Below are 21,832 nucleotides of genomic sequence, written 5' to 3' on the forward strand. Positions count from 1 at the left end.
TTTGAAAGTTTTACTATAGTGATGTTATTCATAAATTTCATTTGACATGAAATTTTGTGATTTTTAAGATTTCTCAATTTAGTTACATAAGGAAAGATCAAAATTTTTAATTTTTGCAACAAATTAATATTCGTGTTATTTTTATACTCACGAAAGTTGTGAAAATAAAACGTTAGCGTTTGGTTGGTTGGTTGGTTCACAGAATCTTTCTGTTTTGCTTTTAGCTGACTGCCCAGCAGGATATAAAATTGTGAATAGATGTACGAATACCAACTGTGATAGACATTGTGAAGTATGTGGATATGATTATTACCAGCCGTCCACGAGACAACACGATTGTATACCTTGTGGCATTGGATATACTACATTCGAACTACAAAATGCACAGACTAGATTACACTGTAAACGTATGTATGTTTTGGTACAAATGTTAAAGGAGTAGACTCATGAAGAGTCAAAGTTGGCTCATCCCTTGGAATTTGATTTAGTTTTATAATATAAGATAACTACAGGAAGTAAAAGTATATTATAACAATAATAAATACAAAATCAACAAATTTAAGTAGATCATTTTATCTGTCATTAATATTTAAATGATCATCATTGAGCAATAGTTCAAAGTTCATCTTGAAAACTGTTGTGCACATATAACATGTATATTTTATTCATTTTCTTCTAGTTGATTGTGCTAGTGGAAGTGAGATACATCCATTAGACCCCCTGTCATGTCGTACATGTGCGATTGGTTACTATAGGGATAGTTCAGATAGAAGGATACAGTCGTGTCAGTTATGTCCCTTGGATTTCATCACTGCTGAAATAGGAGCCACTAATATAAATGCCTGTACAATCAGTAAGTTTGATCAAACTTGAATATTATATCATATGGTTGTATATATTAATGTGTCTTAGTTTTATGAACAGTTGTAAAATATATTATTTGTTGTTAGATTTAAAAGGTTTTTTTCAATTTAGAATGAGCTCTAAAATGAGGCCAATAATCAAATTATTTGTGGATTTGCAATATAAGTTCGAAATAAATGCATTCAGTATATTGATATCATAATTTTGAATAAAAAACTCTGAAATCTATTAAAAAATATATAGGTCATTCTTATATTTTTAGAAAACTGTACACAGCATGGGACGTACAGAAACTCTATCAATAACAGATGTACAGCCTGCCCTGTAGGGACATATAACCACCTTAAATGGCAAGACTCTTGTACACAATGCCCTGATGGGTATACAACAACCAGCACTGGGTCGGATAATGTCAATAGCTGTATTCGTAAGTATGCCCTCTATGGACATATAACCACAATAAATGAAAAGTCCCTTTTACAGCATGCCCGTAAGGTATACAACAACCTCCACTAGGTCGTAACCCTTACTCCATAAGTCACCTTTTGATGCCAGTGTAGTACCTCAGTTGAAACACTTTGACTCTGCATCAGGTCTAATAAGAATTTAATCCAATAGAAAAAGGATATTCATATATCTGACTTAAATTTATTTGATGAAATATCAGTTTTTTTGCAATGCATTATAAAATACTTTAAAGCATATTTTCAGCATTTTATTGAAAAATCCTATGCGTATCAAGTATGCAAAAAAAGAAATTCCATTGAAGAAAGGGTTAAAAGGGCATTGGCATTCAAAAAAGGGTCATTGATTTGACCTGAATTCTCATTTTTGATTTATTACATACTAAAACTAATATCCAAACTACAAAAAGTCCAAAGAAACAATTAAGAATGCATAGATTAGCTATGATATATCATAATTTTGTGTGTATTGTAGACTGGATTAATAATCCATTGAGATGCATGACCTGCCAAATATAAAAAAGATGTGGTATGATTGCCAATGAGACAACTGTCCACAAGAGACCAAAATGACACAGACATTAACAACTATAGGTCACCCTGTTATCAACATAAAAAAGATGAATAAAAAAGTGTGCATAACATATTAAATGGCTAAATTGTGATTGTTGCTAATGTCCTAGGCAACCCTAGTTAAGTAGTCAATATGAATCAATATTTGAGTGTCATGATATATATATGGTATAAACTTTCAGGTGATTGTCCATCTGGCTATGAACATGATGGTTCACTCTGTCGTCCTTGTCCTGTAGGGAAGTACAGAGATAAAGGCACTAGTGGATTTCTCTGTCAAAGCTGTATAAATGGATACACCACTGCTAAGACTGCATCTATATCATCATCCATGTGTAACCAATGTAAGTATATACAGTCAGGATTCTACTTCGTCAAAATTATCTCCCCATTACGCCAGTTAATTTTCATATTCGTAAAAATGGAAGCCATTGTAGGGATGACGCGCTGCCAATTTTGCTTTTGAAAACCGATAAATTTATCTGCATAGCACCATTACGATCCTTATATGTCAGTTGTATTTTAAAAGACAAATGTATCTACTAGCTAATGAGCATCAGTTAATGATCTTGTCTGCATTGATTCAACTTAGAATTATTGTCTAATTGGTTGTCAGGTGGAATTTTTGAAAATTCATAAATATTTAAAAAAATTCTTATTAAATATTTCGTGGAAGGGCAGACTAGATTTTTTTAGTGGTTGAAGACTATTAACCTTAGTTATCACACACAAAAAAATATTAATTTTCGAAGATATGCATTTTCATCATCCAACTTGAAAGACTGTCGTCAAGTACTTTTAGTAAAAAAATAGCTCTTCGAACACACCTACTCTGTTTTTATGATTCATTAGATAGGTATTTCACTTGATCCATATATTTCATCTTTTAGTACCGTGATTTTTTAGGTTATAAAGTCAACCTGTAGCTTTGATATATAAAAATGATAGAACCTGAAGCGAGATGATGTATCAAATATTCTTGCTTTGTACGTTTTCAAGACAAAATATTCAACTCAAACACGCCCTTACATAAAAAGGTGCACTCGATTTTCTCTTTTCGATACAATTGTTACTCAATTTTTAGAATTTTTTCTTGAGTCCCATAATGGAAGGGCAGACACAAAAATTACTGAACTTATAGATTGATATGTTCTCCGTCCGTGGTATTTTTTTCAAAAAAATCGGAGGTTATGCATTTTTTGCATTCAACTCGATAGATACCCATGTCGTCGACTCTATATCTAATTGTTCTGCTTAACTATGTAATAGATAAATTGAAACCTTATGCAAATGGCGTTTTTAAATAAAACACTTCGTAATTGAGAAGAAAATTGTCATTTTATTTGTTTCTATTAACTTTTAATTCTTTTGTTACTATAGTAAACATTACAGTAAGCATTTATCGCCTTCTCTAACAAAGAGCTTCGATTCTTTTGTTCTATTTCAACCGGGTTTCCGCCTGTATAGGAAGTACACCACTAATTCATGACCCCATTGCTTCATGTTAAATTCCTCAATTTCAAGCAGGTACAGCTCTTCTTGTTTTAAGTTCAAATAAAGTGACAATCATTACATGTTAAAGCAACACTTTTTGGTGTCTTGTACTAAAAAAATCAACATACCTTTAATGGCATATAAGAAAGAACTGGTTCCCAGAACTTATGATGTACCAAAACAGGTACTTCAGATCTGACAAACAGGCAAAAAGTAGTCTACTATGATTACCAGTCACTCAGCTTTCATTTGATACCAGAAATACCTAAATACTCTACATATGAAAGTTACACTCATGGGTAGGAACTATTTTGTGTTAAATATGTACTACTTTCTGGTATGTGCTTTCTGGCAAGGTCCTAATTAGTGGTATTACACCTAGAGACCCAAATTCCTATTTTGGTTAAAAGTGATTACAATTCTCTATAATATCACTACAATTTTCTTAAGATACAAAACCGACTACACTTTGTCAGTTATTAGTGGGATTACAATACATGATCTAATTATATCAATTTGGAAGTGATTACTTTACTATGTCTAAAAACATCAAAGTGATTACTTTACTATGTCTAAAAACATCAAAGTGATTACTTTACTATGTTTAAAAACATCAAAGTGATTACTTTACTATGTCTAAAAACATCAAAGTGATTACTTTACTATGTCTAAAAACATCAAAGTGATTACTTTACTATGTCTAAGAACATCAAAGTGATTACTTTACTATGTCTAAGAACATCAAAGTGATTTACTACTAAGGTCTAGAAATACCAAAGTGATTCATTTCTATGGTGAAACAGTTACCAAAGGTATAACACTTGTTTGGTCTAAAGATACAAAAGTTATAACACTTTTGTGTTCTAAAGTAACCGCAGTTAATGCAACAGTATGGTCTGAAGAAGATACATAAGAATTATTCACATTAAGTCCAAACCATTCTTCAAACCTCACATTCCTTCAGTTTTCTTGTTTGCTGATAAAAGGATTGATCAATGGATATTCTGCCGGGGTACGGAGAGGAAGGCCATTACTTGCCCCTGATCAGAGATTGATTCAAAGACACATGCCTACAACTTTAAATAGTAAAGGCAGGTGTCATGTCTGTTACATGAGACAGAAGAATGGCAAGCAAGACAATATAAGACAAACTAAATATGGGTGTTCAGTATGTGGCAAACACCTCTGTATGCCTCAATGCTTCACAATTTACCATACAGAGAAGAATTACTGCTAGACTGACTTTGTGTTCTTTGTTTAATACCGTTTATTGTTCCAGTTTTATTCATGGATTTGTGTTATAACTTTTAAACTTTTTTCAAATTGACCTTTAATTAACTGAATAATCATGACAATTGGTGTAAAAAAAGTGAGGAAAAGCAAGAGAATTACAAAGAAATAATCCTTGAGTGAATGGCACACAATTCATAGGTGAGTCACTGAATGTTGGTTGTTTTTTGTTCTTGTTCGTTTAAATCTTATTGTTGAAAATTTATAAATTATTTTGAAGACTTTAGTTATACATGTACTGATAAAAAAAAATATCTTTCAGTTTCAGTACATTTAAGTTTTGTAACTTGATATGGTAAAAAAACCTGCACTGAATGATCAAGAATTGAGAATACCTGTTATGTGTGTACACAATAAATGAATGTAAAATTTCATTTTATAAGTGAAAGAACACAGGTTTGAACATTGTTTTCAATTTAGACTTGTATACTATATAATGAAATTCGAAAACTGAGTGATTTTAAAACTGGAAATACAAATAGTGAATCCATGAATAAAGCTGTAACATATCGGGGAATTACAATTGGTACTAGAGAAAGTTGAAAGTTACCTTTGCCTAAAAAAAAAAAACTACAAATGTTCTTGTACATAATGGTGATTCTGATTATTTATTTCTATATTTAATAGTATAGTAAATAACTGACATTCCTGGCCAGCTATTCTGCTCTATTCTTCTATTCTTCTAAAATAAGTTGCAAGAGCTGATTGAAAAAAGGCATAATATAATTTGTCTTTGTTGAATCTGAGTATAGAAGATCATAGAAAGGTTTCTTTTTGCAAAGCATTTATTTTAGCATTGAAAAGTATTTTTTTTTGCAATTTTTTTTTTTTTTTTTGCAAAGTTTCTAAAACAAAATAGTGACATTTATTCTTGGAGTATGAATCATAAATTTCATATCTAATTTGTTTGATAATCGCTCTTATCAAAATTAAACAGTGTTTTGAATTTTAACAACGTATCTGTGGTTCCATATATTATTGTACATCGAAAAAGAGTAGTCGTTCGTCGATTGACAGAGTTGTCTTTTCATCAGTACAAATGGCGGTCGTAAACGGAAAGTCAAAACGGTCAATAATGAAAGATAAAAAGCTTCGAACTTGCCATAAACGATGTTTGAATGACCAAATCGATTGATAAGATAAATGAGAAGACTCGGTAATAGCGATTTGCCGGATATTATACGTTTTAAATGCATTTTACACGTATTCAGTATCGAAATTTTGGCAACATTGAGCAAACAAGGTAACAAAATCAAACTTTCAAACATCATAAGGACTTTATTATTCGTTTCAATTTGATAAGACATAGAAAATATTAAACATAGTAATCTATTCAACTTCCGTATCAGTTTTTTTTGCAATCTGTGCCGTGGTTTTCCAGTTGCTTGACGTTTTTCAAGTTGCAACTTTTCTTGAAGCACCGATCACGAAATTAATTCAGGCTGGGGAATCTGAGCGTGCAAATTTGCCTCGGCCACAGAAACCCGCGGAAAAAATAAATTCAGTAGTGAAAGTGTTAAGAGTCTAAAAATACCAAAATGATAGCAATAGAATAGACCACTTTCGAGTTCATCCGTCACCGGAAAAAACTCGTCAATTATACGCGCCTTTATCATCGTCATTTGTGCGTTTAGGGGCGTCGTCACTTCCTTCCAATGTTGAGCGAGTGGTTGGAAAACTATAATTCTATATTGTACGAATTATTTGGCAAATATGAATTCTCAAAATTGACAATCAACACTGCTGTCATTAAGGAAATGTCAGTAAGTACCTACAGAGCAACCATTATTTCTAGTTTATCCTGCACAAAGACGATCACTAAGACGCTTGATGAACGTAAATAGTGCAGGGATACAGGCGAGCCCCTCTATCTGGTAAATGACGTCATAAAAGCGTGTATAATTGACGAGTTTTTGCCGGTGACGGATGAACTCGAAAGTGGTCTATAGTCTGATGATACCAAAGTGAATACATTAAGGGGTGTAAGATACCAAAATGATTCCACTACTATGACCTAAAGATACCAAAGATATTACACTAGTATGGTCAAAGATACCAAAGTGATTTCTCTTTTGTGATGTTAAGATTGCAAAGTGATTTCACTTCTTTGATCTAAATTTAACAGAGTTATTCCAATACTAGCCTTAAGAAACGAAAGTAATTACTTTTCTGTAATCTGAAGATACCAAAATGAATACACTTCTGTGGTTTAAAGATATCGGCTCTTCATTATTTTTTAATTATTTAATTAATCATTGAATAAAACAATGTTATTTCAGCTCCTTGTAACTTAGGAGAATATCTGAACACTGGAACCAATCAATGTGACAAATGTGCATTGGATTATTACCAAGACCAGAATGGAGGATTTAATTGTAAGCTGTGTCCTAATGGCAAATATACAGAACAGATAGGAAGTGTTAACCTAGGGGCATGTAGGAGTAAGTAATTCATAAATAACATAGTAGTATTAAGAGATGGATATTGAAATATTTAAAGATGCTTTGAAATGTTTTATAGCTTCCATAAATATGGCTGGGTCTTTTAAGAAATAATTCATGGATACTGATTTTACCATGAGTATAAATTAAAGCCACCATGAATTATTTCCACACTAATAGGACAAATACAGCAAATCTTTTTGATTGAAGTGCTCTGGGTGAAGGCAAATATTTGCTGTTCCTGTATTATATTGAGTAAACTGAACTAGTGACATGCTTAAACTAATTAGAATAGCGTAATAAGTATATGGTTCCCTTCTGTCTCCCTATTGATCCATAGAGGGATAGTAAAATCCATAGGAGTTAACCATATAACGAAATTTTTCTGCTGCGTTTGTTAAAAAATAAACAATGAAACATAACAACAGTAATAGATGATGTCACCTTAACAGTAGATGTGACGTCATGAACCCCCTATGAAATTTACTAACCCCCTACAGTTTCATAGGGGTCACCACGTGATGGCGTAAAACCAATCATGACGTGATAATTTAACTGTGGTGCAATAAATTAGGTTATATGTTAAAAAATAGCTCATAACACATTTTATCATCCTTTGTTTATGTTTAATTGATTTGATGAATTTTGAACTCCCAATTGTGTATTTTCCAGAAAATTTATACTATATGATATGACAGATTTATAGCCCTTCTTAACGATTTTATAATTGAGAGAAGATATGAAATTTTCACTTTCTTGTGCATTTATGTATGACTGTATATTAACAATCACATGGTAGTATGATTGTAACAGTCCAAACAATATATCCATATATTTACCAAGGGTGTGTACTCAAAGCAATTGAAGAACATCATATTAAAATCAGATTTATATTTGTATTATGTTTAAAATATCATTTCTGGGCCTTTTATAGCTGACTATGCGGTATGAGCTTTGCTCATTGTTGAAGGCTGTACGGTGACCTATAGTTGTTAATTTCTGTGTTATTTTGGTCTCTTGTGGAGAGTCGTCTCATTGGCAATCATTCCACATCTTCTTTTTTTATATTAAGTATATATTCTGTGAATTTGAATTTCCACAATATTTCTGCCACCAAAATTGGCAAAAATACAAGATGCAATGATTGAATAACAACCAGATAAGTTTAGAAATGAACATCATCTAGATAGAAATAATCTAAGAATAGTTGAGAGTCATTTGTTGAAATGAATGAATAGATTTAGATTTGCCTTTTTGATTCAATAGACACATATTTATCATTGGTTTTAAGTATCTTAATGGACTGTGAAATCCACCATTTTTTTATTATTTAGGTTATTGTGATGACGGGAATAAGAATAACTGTACTGCCAACTCAATTTGTCAAGACAATGTAGTTAGTGGATTCATCTGTGTGTGTATTGCTGATCATGTAATACACAAGGGTGTATGTAAACGTAAGTTATGATTTTTATGCCCAACTTCCGGGCAATATATTTTTATGGGCATTATGTTTTCTGGTCTGTGCGTCCGTCCGTATGTGCGTCCGTCTGTCTGTTCGTTCGTCCCTCTGTTCGTCCCGCTTCAGGTTAAAGTTTTGGTTAAAGTTTTTGGTCAAGGTAGTTTTTGATGAAGTTGAAGTCCAATCAACTTGAAACTTAGTACACATGTTCCCTATGATATGATCTTTCTAATTTTAATGCCAAATTAGAGATTTCCCCCCATTTTCACAGTCCACTGAACATAGAAAATGATAGTGCGGATGGGGCATCCATGTACTGGAGACACATTCTTGTTGGTCTGTGTCTTAGTCCATTCGTGCATATGTTTGTTCATTCATTCGTCTGTCCTGCTTAAGGTTACAGTTTTTGGTCAAGGTAGTTTTTGAAGATGAAGTTCAAACAACTTGAAACTTAGTACACATGTTGCCAATGATATGATCTTTCTAATTTTAATGCCAAATGAGATTTTTCATCCCAATTTGACGGTCCTATGAACATAAAAATTGATAGTGTGAGTGGGGCATCCATGAACTATGGACACATTCTTGTTTGTATTTATATCTAACAACCCTGTCAACAAATATTAAAGGGACACAACTGTAGCTTTAACTTTATCTTCCTAAAATATGCTGCAAATCACTTCAAATGCAGGAATATTATAGGTGTTATTTTCTTTTTGTAAGATTATTATCGACTCCTAGGAGTCGATATTAAGAATTGAACGATGGACAGTCAGTGCGTGAATTTTTCTTGCTACCTGATTGGAAGATATTACGAGACGTGAATAATCAAAGTTTATTGATTGGTTAGGACAATCCAAACCTAGTTAATGTCCTTCAATCCCGTAGAGTATCGGATTTGTCCTCTCTATTTTAGCAATTAGATTTTGCCTGGTCATTAATCATGCATATTCATGATATTGGTACACAGGTAACTTTTATCTATAAATAGTCGAATCTTCTGGAGTTTCGTAAACAACAACGTTAAACGATATATACTACTTCACAACGTGTGACCTCACGTGTGTGGTAAAATTTGTTGATTGATGCACGTGGCTATTCTAGTAAATGAATTAATCTACAAAGCGAGAGCACTTTTCATTTTCATCAGCTAAGAGTCGACTAGCCCTTTTTGAAAGGCTAATGCTTGTATTCTTAGGAGTGATTATTAAATTTTCTTTTTAACTTGATAATGCATAGGTTAAGTTCTTGCATTTAATGACCTCATGACAAGATTTAAAATAACATAACCAAGAGACATATACAAAAGGAAATAATTAGATAATTGTTTCAATGAAATGGATATTCAAACACAAATAGCTAGGTCATTTCATAGATAAATATATAACAAAATGAACTAGATAAATTGAAAAGCTATGTATTGCCGATACACAATAAATATTTTTGGAAATAAGTACAACCGCAACCTTGGTTGCAATTCAAAATATTTTGACATAAGAAAAATCTGTAACTCTATGGTCTGCAAAGTGTCAAAAAAATGTTATAAGGACTTGAGAGCTACAGTTCCCCCAACTAGTTGGAAATCTTACTTAGATGCATGATTTTTTTATTAGTTGTTAGTGGCTTTGAACTAGCTGTCAGTTAACTGCAAGTACTCTCAGATCTGTACCTAGTGTCTTTTTGTTGGGATGTACAAGTACCCAGTCACGTCCACTTGTATTTTTGTCCATCTGACAAGTTAAGCCTTTTTCATCTGATTTTTATTGTTCGTTCTTATATGTTGTACTGTTAAACCACTGTCCTAGGTTAGGGGGAGGGTTGGGATCCTGCTAATATGTTTAACCCCGCCACATTATGTATGTATGTGTCTGTCCCAAGTCAGGAGTCTGTAATTCAGTGGTTGTCGTTTGTTTATGTGTTAGATATTTGTTTTTCGTTAATCTTTTGTACATAAATAAAGCCGTTAGTTTTCTCGTTTGAATTGTTTTACATTGTCATTTCGGGGCCTTTTATAGCTGACTATGCGGTATGGGCTTTGCAAATTGTTGAAGGCCGTACGGTGACCTATAGTTGTTAATTTCTGTGTCATTTTGGTCTCTTGTGGAGAGTTGTATCATTGGCAAACATACCACATCTTCTTTTTTTGTAAATAATCAACTAAAATGATTTAAGTGTTTCAGTATGAGAACTGTACAGTAAATTATGATTCAAATACAAGGTGTTTTTGTGATTGCTTTTCTTTTTTGTTGTTGTATTGTGTCTAAGCTTCTTTGGTTATCTCCCTTACTCCAAAACACCTGATTTCTGTGGTACTTCTTATTTAATTTTGTATCTGAATTATTTGTAACATGTATTGGTTGATATCAATCAGCAATTGATGCATACATATGTAATGCAAGAATAAAATGTGAATTTAGTTTTACTTCAATTTGTAACAGACTGGCTGACTTTAGTTTTGTCATTGTATTAAGGCTAGATAAAAAAAAGTTTATGTATGCATTTTTATCCAAAATGGTCACTTATATACATGCCTTATTGAGTTCAAGTAGTCTATACTATTGACATACTGGTAACTGGAATAAGTTATGTTTAGTTAATACAGTTTTAACTGAATAAATCATATACATTTGAAAATTACTTATTTCAAGTCCTTTAGATTTGGATACTATGATAATGAACTGTAACCTCAAAGCAGTTGGTTTTAGATTTTGTATAAATTTACTATTTTTTTCAGATAAGTGTGATACTGGTTATTGCTCACATGGAACCTGCAATAGAAGTCCACTATCCTGCTCCTGTCCTGAGGAATATATTGGAACAACATGTAATACTCGTAGATGTAAGTAAACTAACTTTAATATTCTGAATAATATAAATAGTATAAAAGGAGATGTGAAAAGAAATTATTGAAGTAATTTTAATTTATTTTTAGACTTTTAATTTAAATGTACAATCACATTAGTTAAGTTTTCATGCATTTCAGTTGTTTTTTTATGTGATTTGTAGCTTCCTCAGGATGGACTAGAACAGAGAAGATCATAGCTGGAACTGTTGCTGGGGGTGTAGGACTACTCATTATAATTATTTTTATTGTTTGCTGTTTCACCATGCCGTAAGTCTTATACAAATTCTATAGAAAAATGGTCTTGATTTTGAAGGAAACATTTTCAGGAGCAGAAAAGCTAGAACCAAACTTTTTAATCTCAAACATATATAACTTAAATTATATGTCAATGAAACAGCCACCAAACAACAATAAAAAGGTCAAAATAGACCGGTGTTTATACAATTTGGCAAGCTCTAACTTGTCTAGAGTTTAATTTAAAAATGTTATGAATAAATTTATCAGAAACAATCTTTTATTTGCATAAACATGTAGTCAGTACATGTATCTGTAAACATAACATCTTGCACAAAAAAGACATTAAAAGTTTTATGTTGGACACATTTGCATAACAATTCTGCTTTTACTTGGCAGCACAGACAGAGAAAAACAGTTTATACTCATTGTCTACACAAGAATTCACCACCCTTAGCTTCTTGTACCATGTATATAATATTTGGTTTAGGGTTAAAACTGTATATGAGGGTATTCGAAATTTGAGTTAGTTAAACTCTTTGAATTATAATAAAAAATAAAGTCACAAAAATACTGAACTTCGAGGAAAATTCAAAATGGAAAGTCCCTTACTTGGTAAAGGCATTTTCTTAGGTAGAAAGTGGTGGATTAAACCTGGTTATAAAGCAGACATTCAAAATAAAAGGTATCCATTATGATATTTTAAGAATATTAAAAATGTATCAAGATTTATAATTTATAATTGATTTGACCAGTTTGTGAAGGTTTTGAAGAGAGACCTTTTAAAAGAATGTCAGAAATACATGATGAACCCTACCCCACATCTTAGATTACAGATAAAATTTGTATATCATATGTCAAAACGAAAATAATCACTAGGCTGATTGGTCAAGACTCTGTATTGAGGTGAACCTATTGAGAAATACATCCATTTTTCCTGTTGTCATTATAACATTCATGCTGTTACTGTTATCAAATACTGTTTTTAGACCTAATTAAATTAATTGATTCTTTGTTTCACCAAATAAATTGATAATCATGAAGACAGCCTGTTATCTAAAGTAGACTATATAAACTATTTTTGTCTGTTGATGAGGTAAATATGTGATTTTATTGACTTTATAAAAAATGTTAATTCTCTGAATCTGACAGTTATAATTATGCCTGGGGGCATTATGTTTTACCCTTGTCCATCTGTTCATTCATACTTTCAAAAATGAGGTTCCTCAATCAAATGTTATAAAACTTAAACACAATGCTTTTTATCTCAAATTATAGATCAAGTACAAATTTAGGTAACATCACTATTACCATTTTTGAGTTATGTCCCTTTATAATGTTTAATGCAAGTGGGGGCATCAGCTGTGTCCCATGGACACACTCCCCATTTATTTTATTCCATATTTTGATGGTTAGACAAATATATACCATACCACCTGTTTATTCTACCTAATGCAGTAGAAAAAATTTCAGAAACTTATGATAAGTTTCTAACTGGGATGAGAACAGAGATAGTGCTAGCACCCCAGTCACATTAAAAGTCTATGGTACAGAAATCACAATGATTTGAAAAAAAATCTCATCAGAGTTTAATGAATAATTTTAAGAAAATGTCTTTTTTCCTTTATTTGCCAAAAATGTGTAAATGAGCTAACCATGCCCCAAAGTTGATCAAAGGTGCAAAAAGCTTCAGTTATGGTTATTGTTTGTCCTATTTTTAAATGTATCTCACTGAATTCTGTAGCCATTTTGAACACATTGACCACATAAGGGTTGAGTTCTGAATGAACCTGGTCTGAGTATGGTAGATTTAAGAAGGTAATTTTCACCAAATATCTAGATTGTTTCGATTTTTTTCTGATTTGACTTCACTTTGACCTGCAACCCGAAAAAGTTGTTTTCTTAACATATTTCAATTATAAACACAACCAGTAGGGTATATGCCAGTGAGTAAACTGCCTAATTGGTCATTTTAGGCCTCTGTTCCAGACGGCAAAGGAAAGCCAACCCCTTTGTTTTATCAGATTTCAATTTGCAAAGTTTGTATTTGGGCCCAACTGCACCTTGAACCTTAAGAAACATGGCAATAAATAGCTTTGGGCAGTTGAGGAAACATGCAATACATATCATACAGTTAACCTCTGATAGTATGGAGAGCCATTGCAGCAATAAAATACCAGTATTTGGGTAGAAGTTGAATATTATGGCCCCTGCATACACTGGCGGATCTAAAAAATTTCATAAGTGGGGGCCCACTGACTGCCTAAGGGGGCACTCTCCAGTCACACTTCAGTGATTCCCTATATAAGCAACCAATTTTTTCACTCCCTAAAATCCACCTCTGTATGCGTAAACGTTAAAAATTGAAAAAAATGAACTGTTTTATATATCTCCTTCTATTAATAGATGGAGGAATGATCGTATGCCATCACCACATGTTCAGAAGGTGGACATTGATGACAACGTTAATCCATACAGTATGCCAGTCGTTCATCAACCATTGCTCTACCATGATCGGGATGTAGATAGAGTTAGTTTGTTCAACATAGTACCAGTTCATCAACCTACCTATTATGATAACTACTTTGGCGGTACAGGACAGAGGGGACAACTACATTTCCGAGATCCCTTGCCAGAATACATGAAGCAAGAAAAACTACAGTTACCTGATGTACCTGTAATCTATCATGATAATGCTACCTATTCTACAGGTATTTGTTTGTTTGATGAAATAACATTGATGTTACACAACTTGATCAGTTTTGACATCCTTATTCTTAGTCACTAGCTATTACCTATCTGACTGAAACTGATTGATACCATATGGTACATCCTCACCTATCAGAAATTGAATATCACAACATTCTGAAGGTTTGATATTTACCAACACAATTGAAAGGTATAAGGAGGCAATAGCTGTCAAATTCAAGTTCAATGATTGGACTCAAAATCTCATATATTTTTTTACTACATTTCTAAAACGTCAATTCAAATTACAAATTTTAAAAGAGACAGTTCACAATGAATGGACAAGTTATTTTTTATTAGCAGTTTGTGTATTTTAGAAAAGATCCCATCCAATTAACCAATGAGACAATCTCCCATTGGGTTATAAGACCTGATGTGAACATAAATACAGATATAAATACACAAGCAAGCACATGCAGTAGTATAATAACAATGTTTCTAGGTCTGTTTGATTTAATTTTAATGATTAGATATGTAAATCCTTGTTTTACTTATATTTTAATGATTTCTGTGAGGAAAATCAGTAAACCAAAATAGATCTTCCCAGTGGCTGCCTTACTTCACTTTTCAGTGTGGACTTTATTTTCCTTTCAAAAATTAATAACTAATTTGCTTAGCCCATGTGTAGCAATCCCAGTTAAGGGTTAAACTGAAATTTGTATGAATATTGATTCAAATGAGCTGAATTATTGACTTGCAGCTGCCTATATTATCTGTGAGATGCTAAAAAATGTATGATTTTTTTGTAAAGTGAAATACCCATGTACTTACCAGTATTATTAGTAAAATGTACTGGTAATAGAATAACTATACTTGGTATATGAGATCGTTGCAAGGTTATCATGTCCAACATACAAATTTTGGCCATAGTTGTATGGTTTAACTAACGTCTACCTCATTTCAAAGTTTATTGGTCAACATAAGTTTTTTTTGTGTAATGATAATAAGGCATACTTGTTTGTCTGGCATGGTTCATCTGGCCTCATTTCCATGGATTATTGATTATTAATTAAAGTGTATGTGACCTTTGCAGTAAAACCTTCATATTACAGACTTTCAACATGAATTCAATCATAAATAAAGCAGGGGAGACAATTCAGTGTGTGCATTTTTGATTGTTTTTGGCAACATTTCAATGGTTGTTTTGTCAATGTTAAGTTGATATGGTTAGCTATGTTTCTATGATACATGTAGCACATCTGACAAATTTCATTGATCAATGATAAAGTTTAATACCTATAGTTAAAAGATTTTCAATATACCATTCAATCCTGATGCAATATGGTTTGAGCCTATTTTCATACTCTTGTTAACAGGTTTAAGACACGTGTTATGCATTATACATGTTTTTCATGTAAGTTCATGACAAGTCATTTTGAAGGAACATTTTCATTATAACTTTACCTCTATTTGAGAGTTCATTATCTATTCTTTCAAATAATTATTCACAGAAGACACATATTAGAGTTTCAGCTACAATTTTATAGACAATTTGTATATTTTACTGATTACTTCACAATATCTTTTGTATTTTCTTTTTCAGCTCAACCTGCAGTTTATATACCAAAGCTAGCACTGAAAGATAGTAAAAAATGAGAAAATCTTCAAATCCATCCTGTATTTCATTCTAACAACTTTTCATCTTATGACCAGATGTGTTCTGGAGAATACAAAGTTCATTAGTTTGTCAGCTATGTTACCAGATTGATTACCCAAGTTTATAGCATTGCTACCATATTTATTATTTTCACAGATATATTAAATATATCATCATTCATTTTTATGTCAGAGTGATTCATATTTATTTGTTATTTGTGTAATTATGATGAAGTGTTGAGGGGAAATCTGTGAAATTTTAATGTGATGAGGCAGTGAATATCAAATATCATAAACTAGAAAAAAATTAAACAAAAATTAATCATTGTCAAAAGTAAGTTCATATTTTTTTTCTAAAAACTAAATAATGACAACGTAATAAGTTAATGACATTGAAGAAAGTTATGAATCTTTAATAATTAGTGCTATTTTTATAATTCTTTTGTTTTTTGCATTTGCTTCCTTCTAACCTGTTAAAAAGGCATGTTATTGAAATAAATGATTTACCATTAATTGGTTTACATTTTACAAAAAGTGCTATGGTATATAAATATTGTATTTTTGTCATGCAATATGGTAGCTTGGTCCCTTAATTCTTAATTTCTGGTATCTTCATACTTACTAATGCAAGTTAGGAAAGTTGACAAATGTAATATGTCTAACTTGTAGACAACAGTATTCACACAGAATTACCTATATAGAATTATGTTGAAAATTTACCCTGTTTTTTGTGACTCATATCTTTAAAAACAATCACGAGACAATATTTATTTTGTTTTCTTGAAGAAAACTTCAATTACAGACACAATCAATGTTTCTATTTATTATTTTCATTTGTTTAGACAATTGATGTAGTTTGTTGAATAATTGTGCAGTTAGGTTCTTACAGTCGGAAAGCAAGCCCTTAAATACGACCTTTGTTGCTACTTTCTTAAGACAACAATGGGACTGATATTAAAACCCGCCATTCCTGAAATGCGTTAATTTTGCGGAAAAAATGATTTGGCACCAATTCGGAAATTTTTCTTTTTTCTGTTTCTTACTTGCCATTAGGGTCAGATATAACATCTCAATATATATGTACTTGTGAAAAGTAATTCCTGTTTATATCATTTTATTCGTGTCTTGATCCATTATTCATGAATATTTTGGCTACCCCTTGTATTAATGTAGTAGAAATTTATTCTGTGTTAAAATAATTTAATTACAGCACTAAAAATACTTACCAAAATATAAATATTAAATTAAGTCTTGGAATATAATAATATAAAAATTATTATCCCTATAATGGCACATAGGGCCTATTTCACTGAGACTTAGCTCTGAAACTTGATAAATGTGTTTCTCCATTTTTTTTGCACTTGTCTTTAGTATCAAAATATATTTAATAAAATTATTTTAATAATATCCACAATAATAACAGAATATGGTGCTTAATATAATAATAGTTTGTTCATGAGAGTGTAAAACAAAGGGACCTAACTTGTAAATTACCATCGGCCCCGCTTCGTCAGAAATATCGACACATCGAAGTGGCACATTTGCGTATTACAGCGTATTAAGTGGCACAAATTTGACACATCATAGTCCAAGTTATTTTACATAACATAATTTAAATTCAGCATAGCTTCCCAAGAAGTTACGAAAGAAAATTACGATTTTAATTTCCTGAGACCAATTTTTTAGGTCATCTCCTGGACTTTGAAGACATATTTTGAGAGAAAAAATGATTTTAATCCATTATTTAGTTGATCAATATGTTTCTTATATACTCAAGAATGTTCAATTAAAAGAAAATTAGTTATAATTCATGCAAAAAACTGCAAATTAAAAAAAATGGGCTTCACCTTTTTTGGTAAAAAAATGCTCATATATATGGTAATCACATGATGCTTTCAGAAATGGGGTCAAACCGGGGTCAGCTTTCTGACTGTTGGCACACAAAATAAATATCTACAAACCAATAGTATATTTGTAAAATATATATATATTTACATACAATAAAAAGTTTAAAAATGATGAAGTTGTTATATTTGTGTATATACTTTTAGCTCAGCTGAAAAAATAGTTACTGGTCATCGTACCTTTACTTCATTTTAATGGAGCATTGACAATAGTAAGCTTGTGTGATACCTGTAAGAAAAGCTTGGTCACAAACACAATAAAGAAATAAAATTCAGTGATATTTGTAAAGCAGCCAAGACTTTTCAGCAGGTATAACCATTGGGATATAGTCCTCTTACAGTGCAATAGAGTTACACACACACAAGTAGTCTATATTCTGAGTTGTTCTTTCTAAAAAGATAGTTTTATGCAATAGAGTTCTATCACAGGTACAGGTGTCCTTTTTTTTTTTGTTAGCCTGTGACTTTTGTCTCAAAAGCGAGACATAGCGATCCTACATTCCGGGGGTGGCATTGGTGGGGGTGGCATTGGTGGTGGTGGCGTCGTCCACAAATATTCATTCTGGTTCAAGTTAAATTTTAACTATCCTGGATTTCTACCAAACTTTGACAGAAGCTTGCTTATGATCATAAGATAGTATTCAGAAGTAAATTATTTAAAAAGAAAATCCTGTTTTCCGTATTTTACTTATAATTGAACTTAGTTTTTCTGCCAATTAACATTACATTCACTAGTTTTTCTGCCAGTTAACATTGCATTCACTAGTTTTTCTGCCAGTTAACATTACATTCACTAGTTTTTCTGCCAGTTAACATTACATTCACTAGTTTTTCTGCCAGTTAACATTACATTTTCTTTGTGGTTAAAGTTAAAATTGAATAACTTTCTTAAACTTTACTGGATTTGTACCAAACTTGGACAGAAGCTTGTTTATGATCCAAAGCTAGTATCTAGAAGGAAATTTTGTAAAATACATTTTCCTGTTTATCAGTATAATACTTATAAATGGACTTAATTTTGGGATCTTATGATTTCGTCCTTTTTGTCATCGTCCGAAGACACATTTGGTTTCCGGACAAATACTTTTGTTAAAAGTTAATTGATCTCTATGAAATTTAATAAGATGGTTCAATACCACAACGGGAAGGTTGGGATTGATTTTGGGAATGATGGTTCCAACCATTTAGGAATTAGGGGCCAAAACAAACATTTTTCTACTTTCAGGATAATAACTTGTGTATATGTATTTCAATTGCTCTGAAATTATACCACAATGTTTAATACCACAAGTAGAAGGTTTGGATTCACTTGGGGGTTAATGTGCCAACAGTTTAGGAATTATGGGCCCAAAACAAGTATTTTTCTAGTTTCCAGACAATAACTTGTGTTTAAGAGTATGCATCTCTCTGAAATTGTACAAGGTTCCATACTAAAAAGGAAAGGCTGTGATTCAGTGTGTGGGTAATTGCTCAAAAAGGGGGGGGGGGGGGGTAAAAAGTTTGGGAGTTCCAATTTTTTCAAGGGGTTCAAATATTTTTTTCAAAATTTTTAAAATTATTAAATTTTTGAAAAAATTGAAGAAGAATCTTTTTAATTGCACTTGCACAGTATTGTGCAATAGATTTGTAAGATATTGACATTTATTTTGTGTCCGAAAAACCTATACTATGTCAAAATTTGATCACAATCCAAATTCAGACAGTATTAAGCTTGAATATTTTGTCCAAATTTGCCCCAGCTGTTCAGGGTTCAACTTCTGTGGTCGTATCAGGCTGCACTCAGCTTAGCAATTTATTCCAGTTAACATTACATACAATCTGCAGTTTAAAGTTTTTCAAAACATTTATTAGATTCAAAAACCATCCTTGATTTTTTACCAAACTTTAACAGAAGCTTCTAACAATCAAAAGAAAGTATCTATGGGAAAATTTTTCATATTTTTTCCCAATAGACAACAGCAAAAGTAGGCGAGACACTGGGTTCTGCGGAACCCTTATGTTTTTTTTTTAAACTGAACAAATCAAGGTACTTTTAACCATCACTCCTGATTCAAACAAAAAGTGCTATAAAGCTGATAATATTTAAAGATGGGGGGAAGACACCAAACTGATACTGCCATGGCAAAAACTGAAAAAAAAAATAAAAAAACTTTCTGCAAATCATTCAAAACCAAATAAACAAGCAACATGAACCCCACCAAAATCAGGAGGTGGTTTCTAATGCTCTAAAAGAGAAAGCCATGCGAGACATAGATAGAACTATCCGGCAGCAGCATAAACTATTTGTTTAAATCTTTAAATTTTAGAAGGTTGAAGACCATGATGTTTCATATCTTATATGCAGACACCTTATATTACAGTGTCCAATGTCCTTGACCTCATTTTCATGGTTCAGCAACTGCTTGAAAACAAATTTTAGCTTTTCAGTCATGTGAATTTCTCACTCATTATGAGTTATATGATAACTATTACTATAGTTGTATTTGGGTTACTTGCAAATTCCCCATGTTCCTAAGACAAGATACACCTGACCTCGACCTCATTTCATAGATCCAGTCAAGCTTCAGTGATGCCCTACATAAGCAACCCATTTTTTTCCCAAAAAGCGGGGGGCCTGGGCCCCCTGGGCCTCCCTAAATCTGCCTCTGATGATTAGGTCCATTCTCAAATCTTATATTTAGTGTATGAAATTACAGCAATAGGTACATGCCAGTCTGGCAGGTTTCATCTGACCTTGACCTCATTTTTCATACTTCATTGTTCAATGTTAAATTTTTGTGAAGCCTGTGACAATTGTCACAGAATGCTCGAATAGGGATAGTGATCTGGCAACGGAAGGCTGTTAGCTAACTTCTTAAAAGCTTTATATTTTAGACGCTAGAAGACCTGGATGCTTCATACTTTGTATATAGATGCCTTATGTTAGAAAATTTCCGTCTGTTTATTTCCATTGTCATTGACCTTATTTTCATGGTTAAGTGACTACTTGAAAAAAAGGTTCAGATTTTTTTGTTAATTTCTTTCTTATTAAGAGTAATAGAATTACTTTATTTAGTATGTGCAAACTTTGCAAGGTCCTCATACCCTTTAAAGAGTTTTCATTTGACCTCTACCTCATTTCATAGATCAGTGAATAAGATTACGTTTTGATGGTCTAGTCCATATATCAGATACTATAAGCAATAGGTTTACTATATTTGGTATATGGAATGATTGTAAGGTGTACATGTCCACTTGGTAGGTGTCCTCTGACCTTGACTTCATTTTCATGGTTCATTGGTCAAATTTTAGGTTTTTGAGTTTTGGCCTTTTTTTTCTTAAGCTATATGCAATATGTCGGCTATATTTGGTATATGAAAACATTTTATGATGTACATGTCAGTCTCACAAGTTTTATTTGACCTTGACCTCATTTTCACGGTTCTCAGTGTTCAGTTTTTGTGTTTTGTTCTGTTTTTCTTTAACCATAAGCAATATATTAAATACATTTGTCGTATGGAAGGATTGAAAGGCATATGTGTCTGTTTGGCAGGTGTCATTTGACCTTGGCCACATTTTCATGGTTCATTGGTCAATGTTAAGTTTTCATGGTTAAGTCTGTTTCTTAGATACTTTAAGCAATAGGTCAACTATATTCATTTCATAGATTGATTGTAAGGTGTACATGTCTGTCTGGCATGGTTTATCTGACCTTGATCTAATTTTCATGGTTCATCGGTCAATGTTACGTTTTCTTGGTTAATAGATAGATATAGGAAGATGTGGTGTGAGTGCTAATGAGACATCTCTCCATCCAAATAACAATTAAAAAAAAGTAAACCATTATAGGTCAATGTACGGCCTTCAAAACGGAGCTTTGGCTCACACCGAACAAGCTATAAAGGGGCCCAAAATTACTAGTGTAAAACCATTTAAAC

General features: G+C 32.1%; 1 protein-coding gene across 2 annotated transcripts in view; it reads left to right on the plus strand.

Annotated features, from left to right (window-relative positions):
* LOC139487814 (uncharacterized) overlaps positions 1-16,329 on the plus strand; it is a 111,067-nt gene extending 94,738 nt beyond the window's left edge. For both annotated transcript variants that reach the window (XM_071272945.1, XM_071272946.1), the window contains 10 exons: positions 225-407; positions 680-853; positions 1,127-1,291; positions 2,084-2,245; positions 6,965-7,126; positions 8,461-8,583; positions 11,323-11,427; positions 11,595-11,700; positions 14,074-14,378; positions 15,959-16,329. In XM_071272945.1, the coding sequence (XP_071129046.1) occupies positions 225-407; positions 680-853; positions 1,127-1,291; positions 2,084-2,245; positions 6,965-7,126; positions 8,461-8,583; positions 11,323-11,427; positions 11,595-11,700; positions 14,074-14,378; positions 15,959-16,011 (1,538 nt within the window). In that variant the 3' untranslated portion in view covers positions 16,012-16,329. The remainder of the gene's footprint in view (positions 1-224; positions 408-679; positions 854-1,126; positions 1,292-2,083; positions 2,246-6,964; positions 7,127-8,460; positions 8,584-11,322; positions 11,428-11,594; positions 11,701-14,073; positions 14,379-15,958) is intronic.
* The last annotated feature ends 5,503 nt before the right edge of the window (positions 16,330-21,832 follow it).

The sequence above is a fragment of the Mytilus edulis genome, chromosome 9, assembly GCF_963676685.1.
Source record: "Mytilus edulis chromosome 9, xbMytEdul2.2, whole genome shotgun sequence".
Classification (NCBI taxonomy): domain Eukaryota; kingdom Metazoa; phylum Mollusca; class Bivalvia; order Mytilida; family Mytilidae; genus Mytilus; species Mytilus edulis.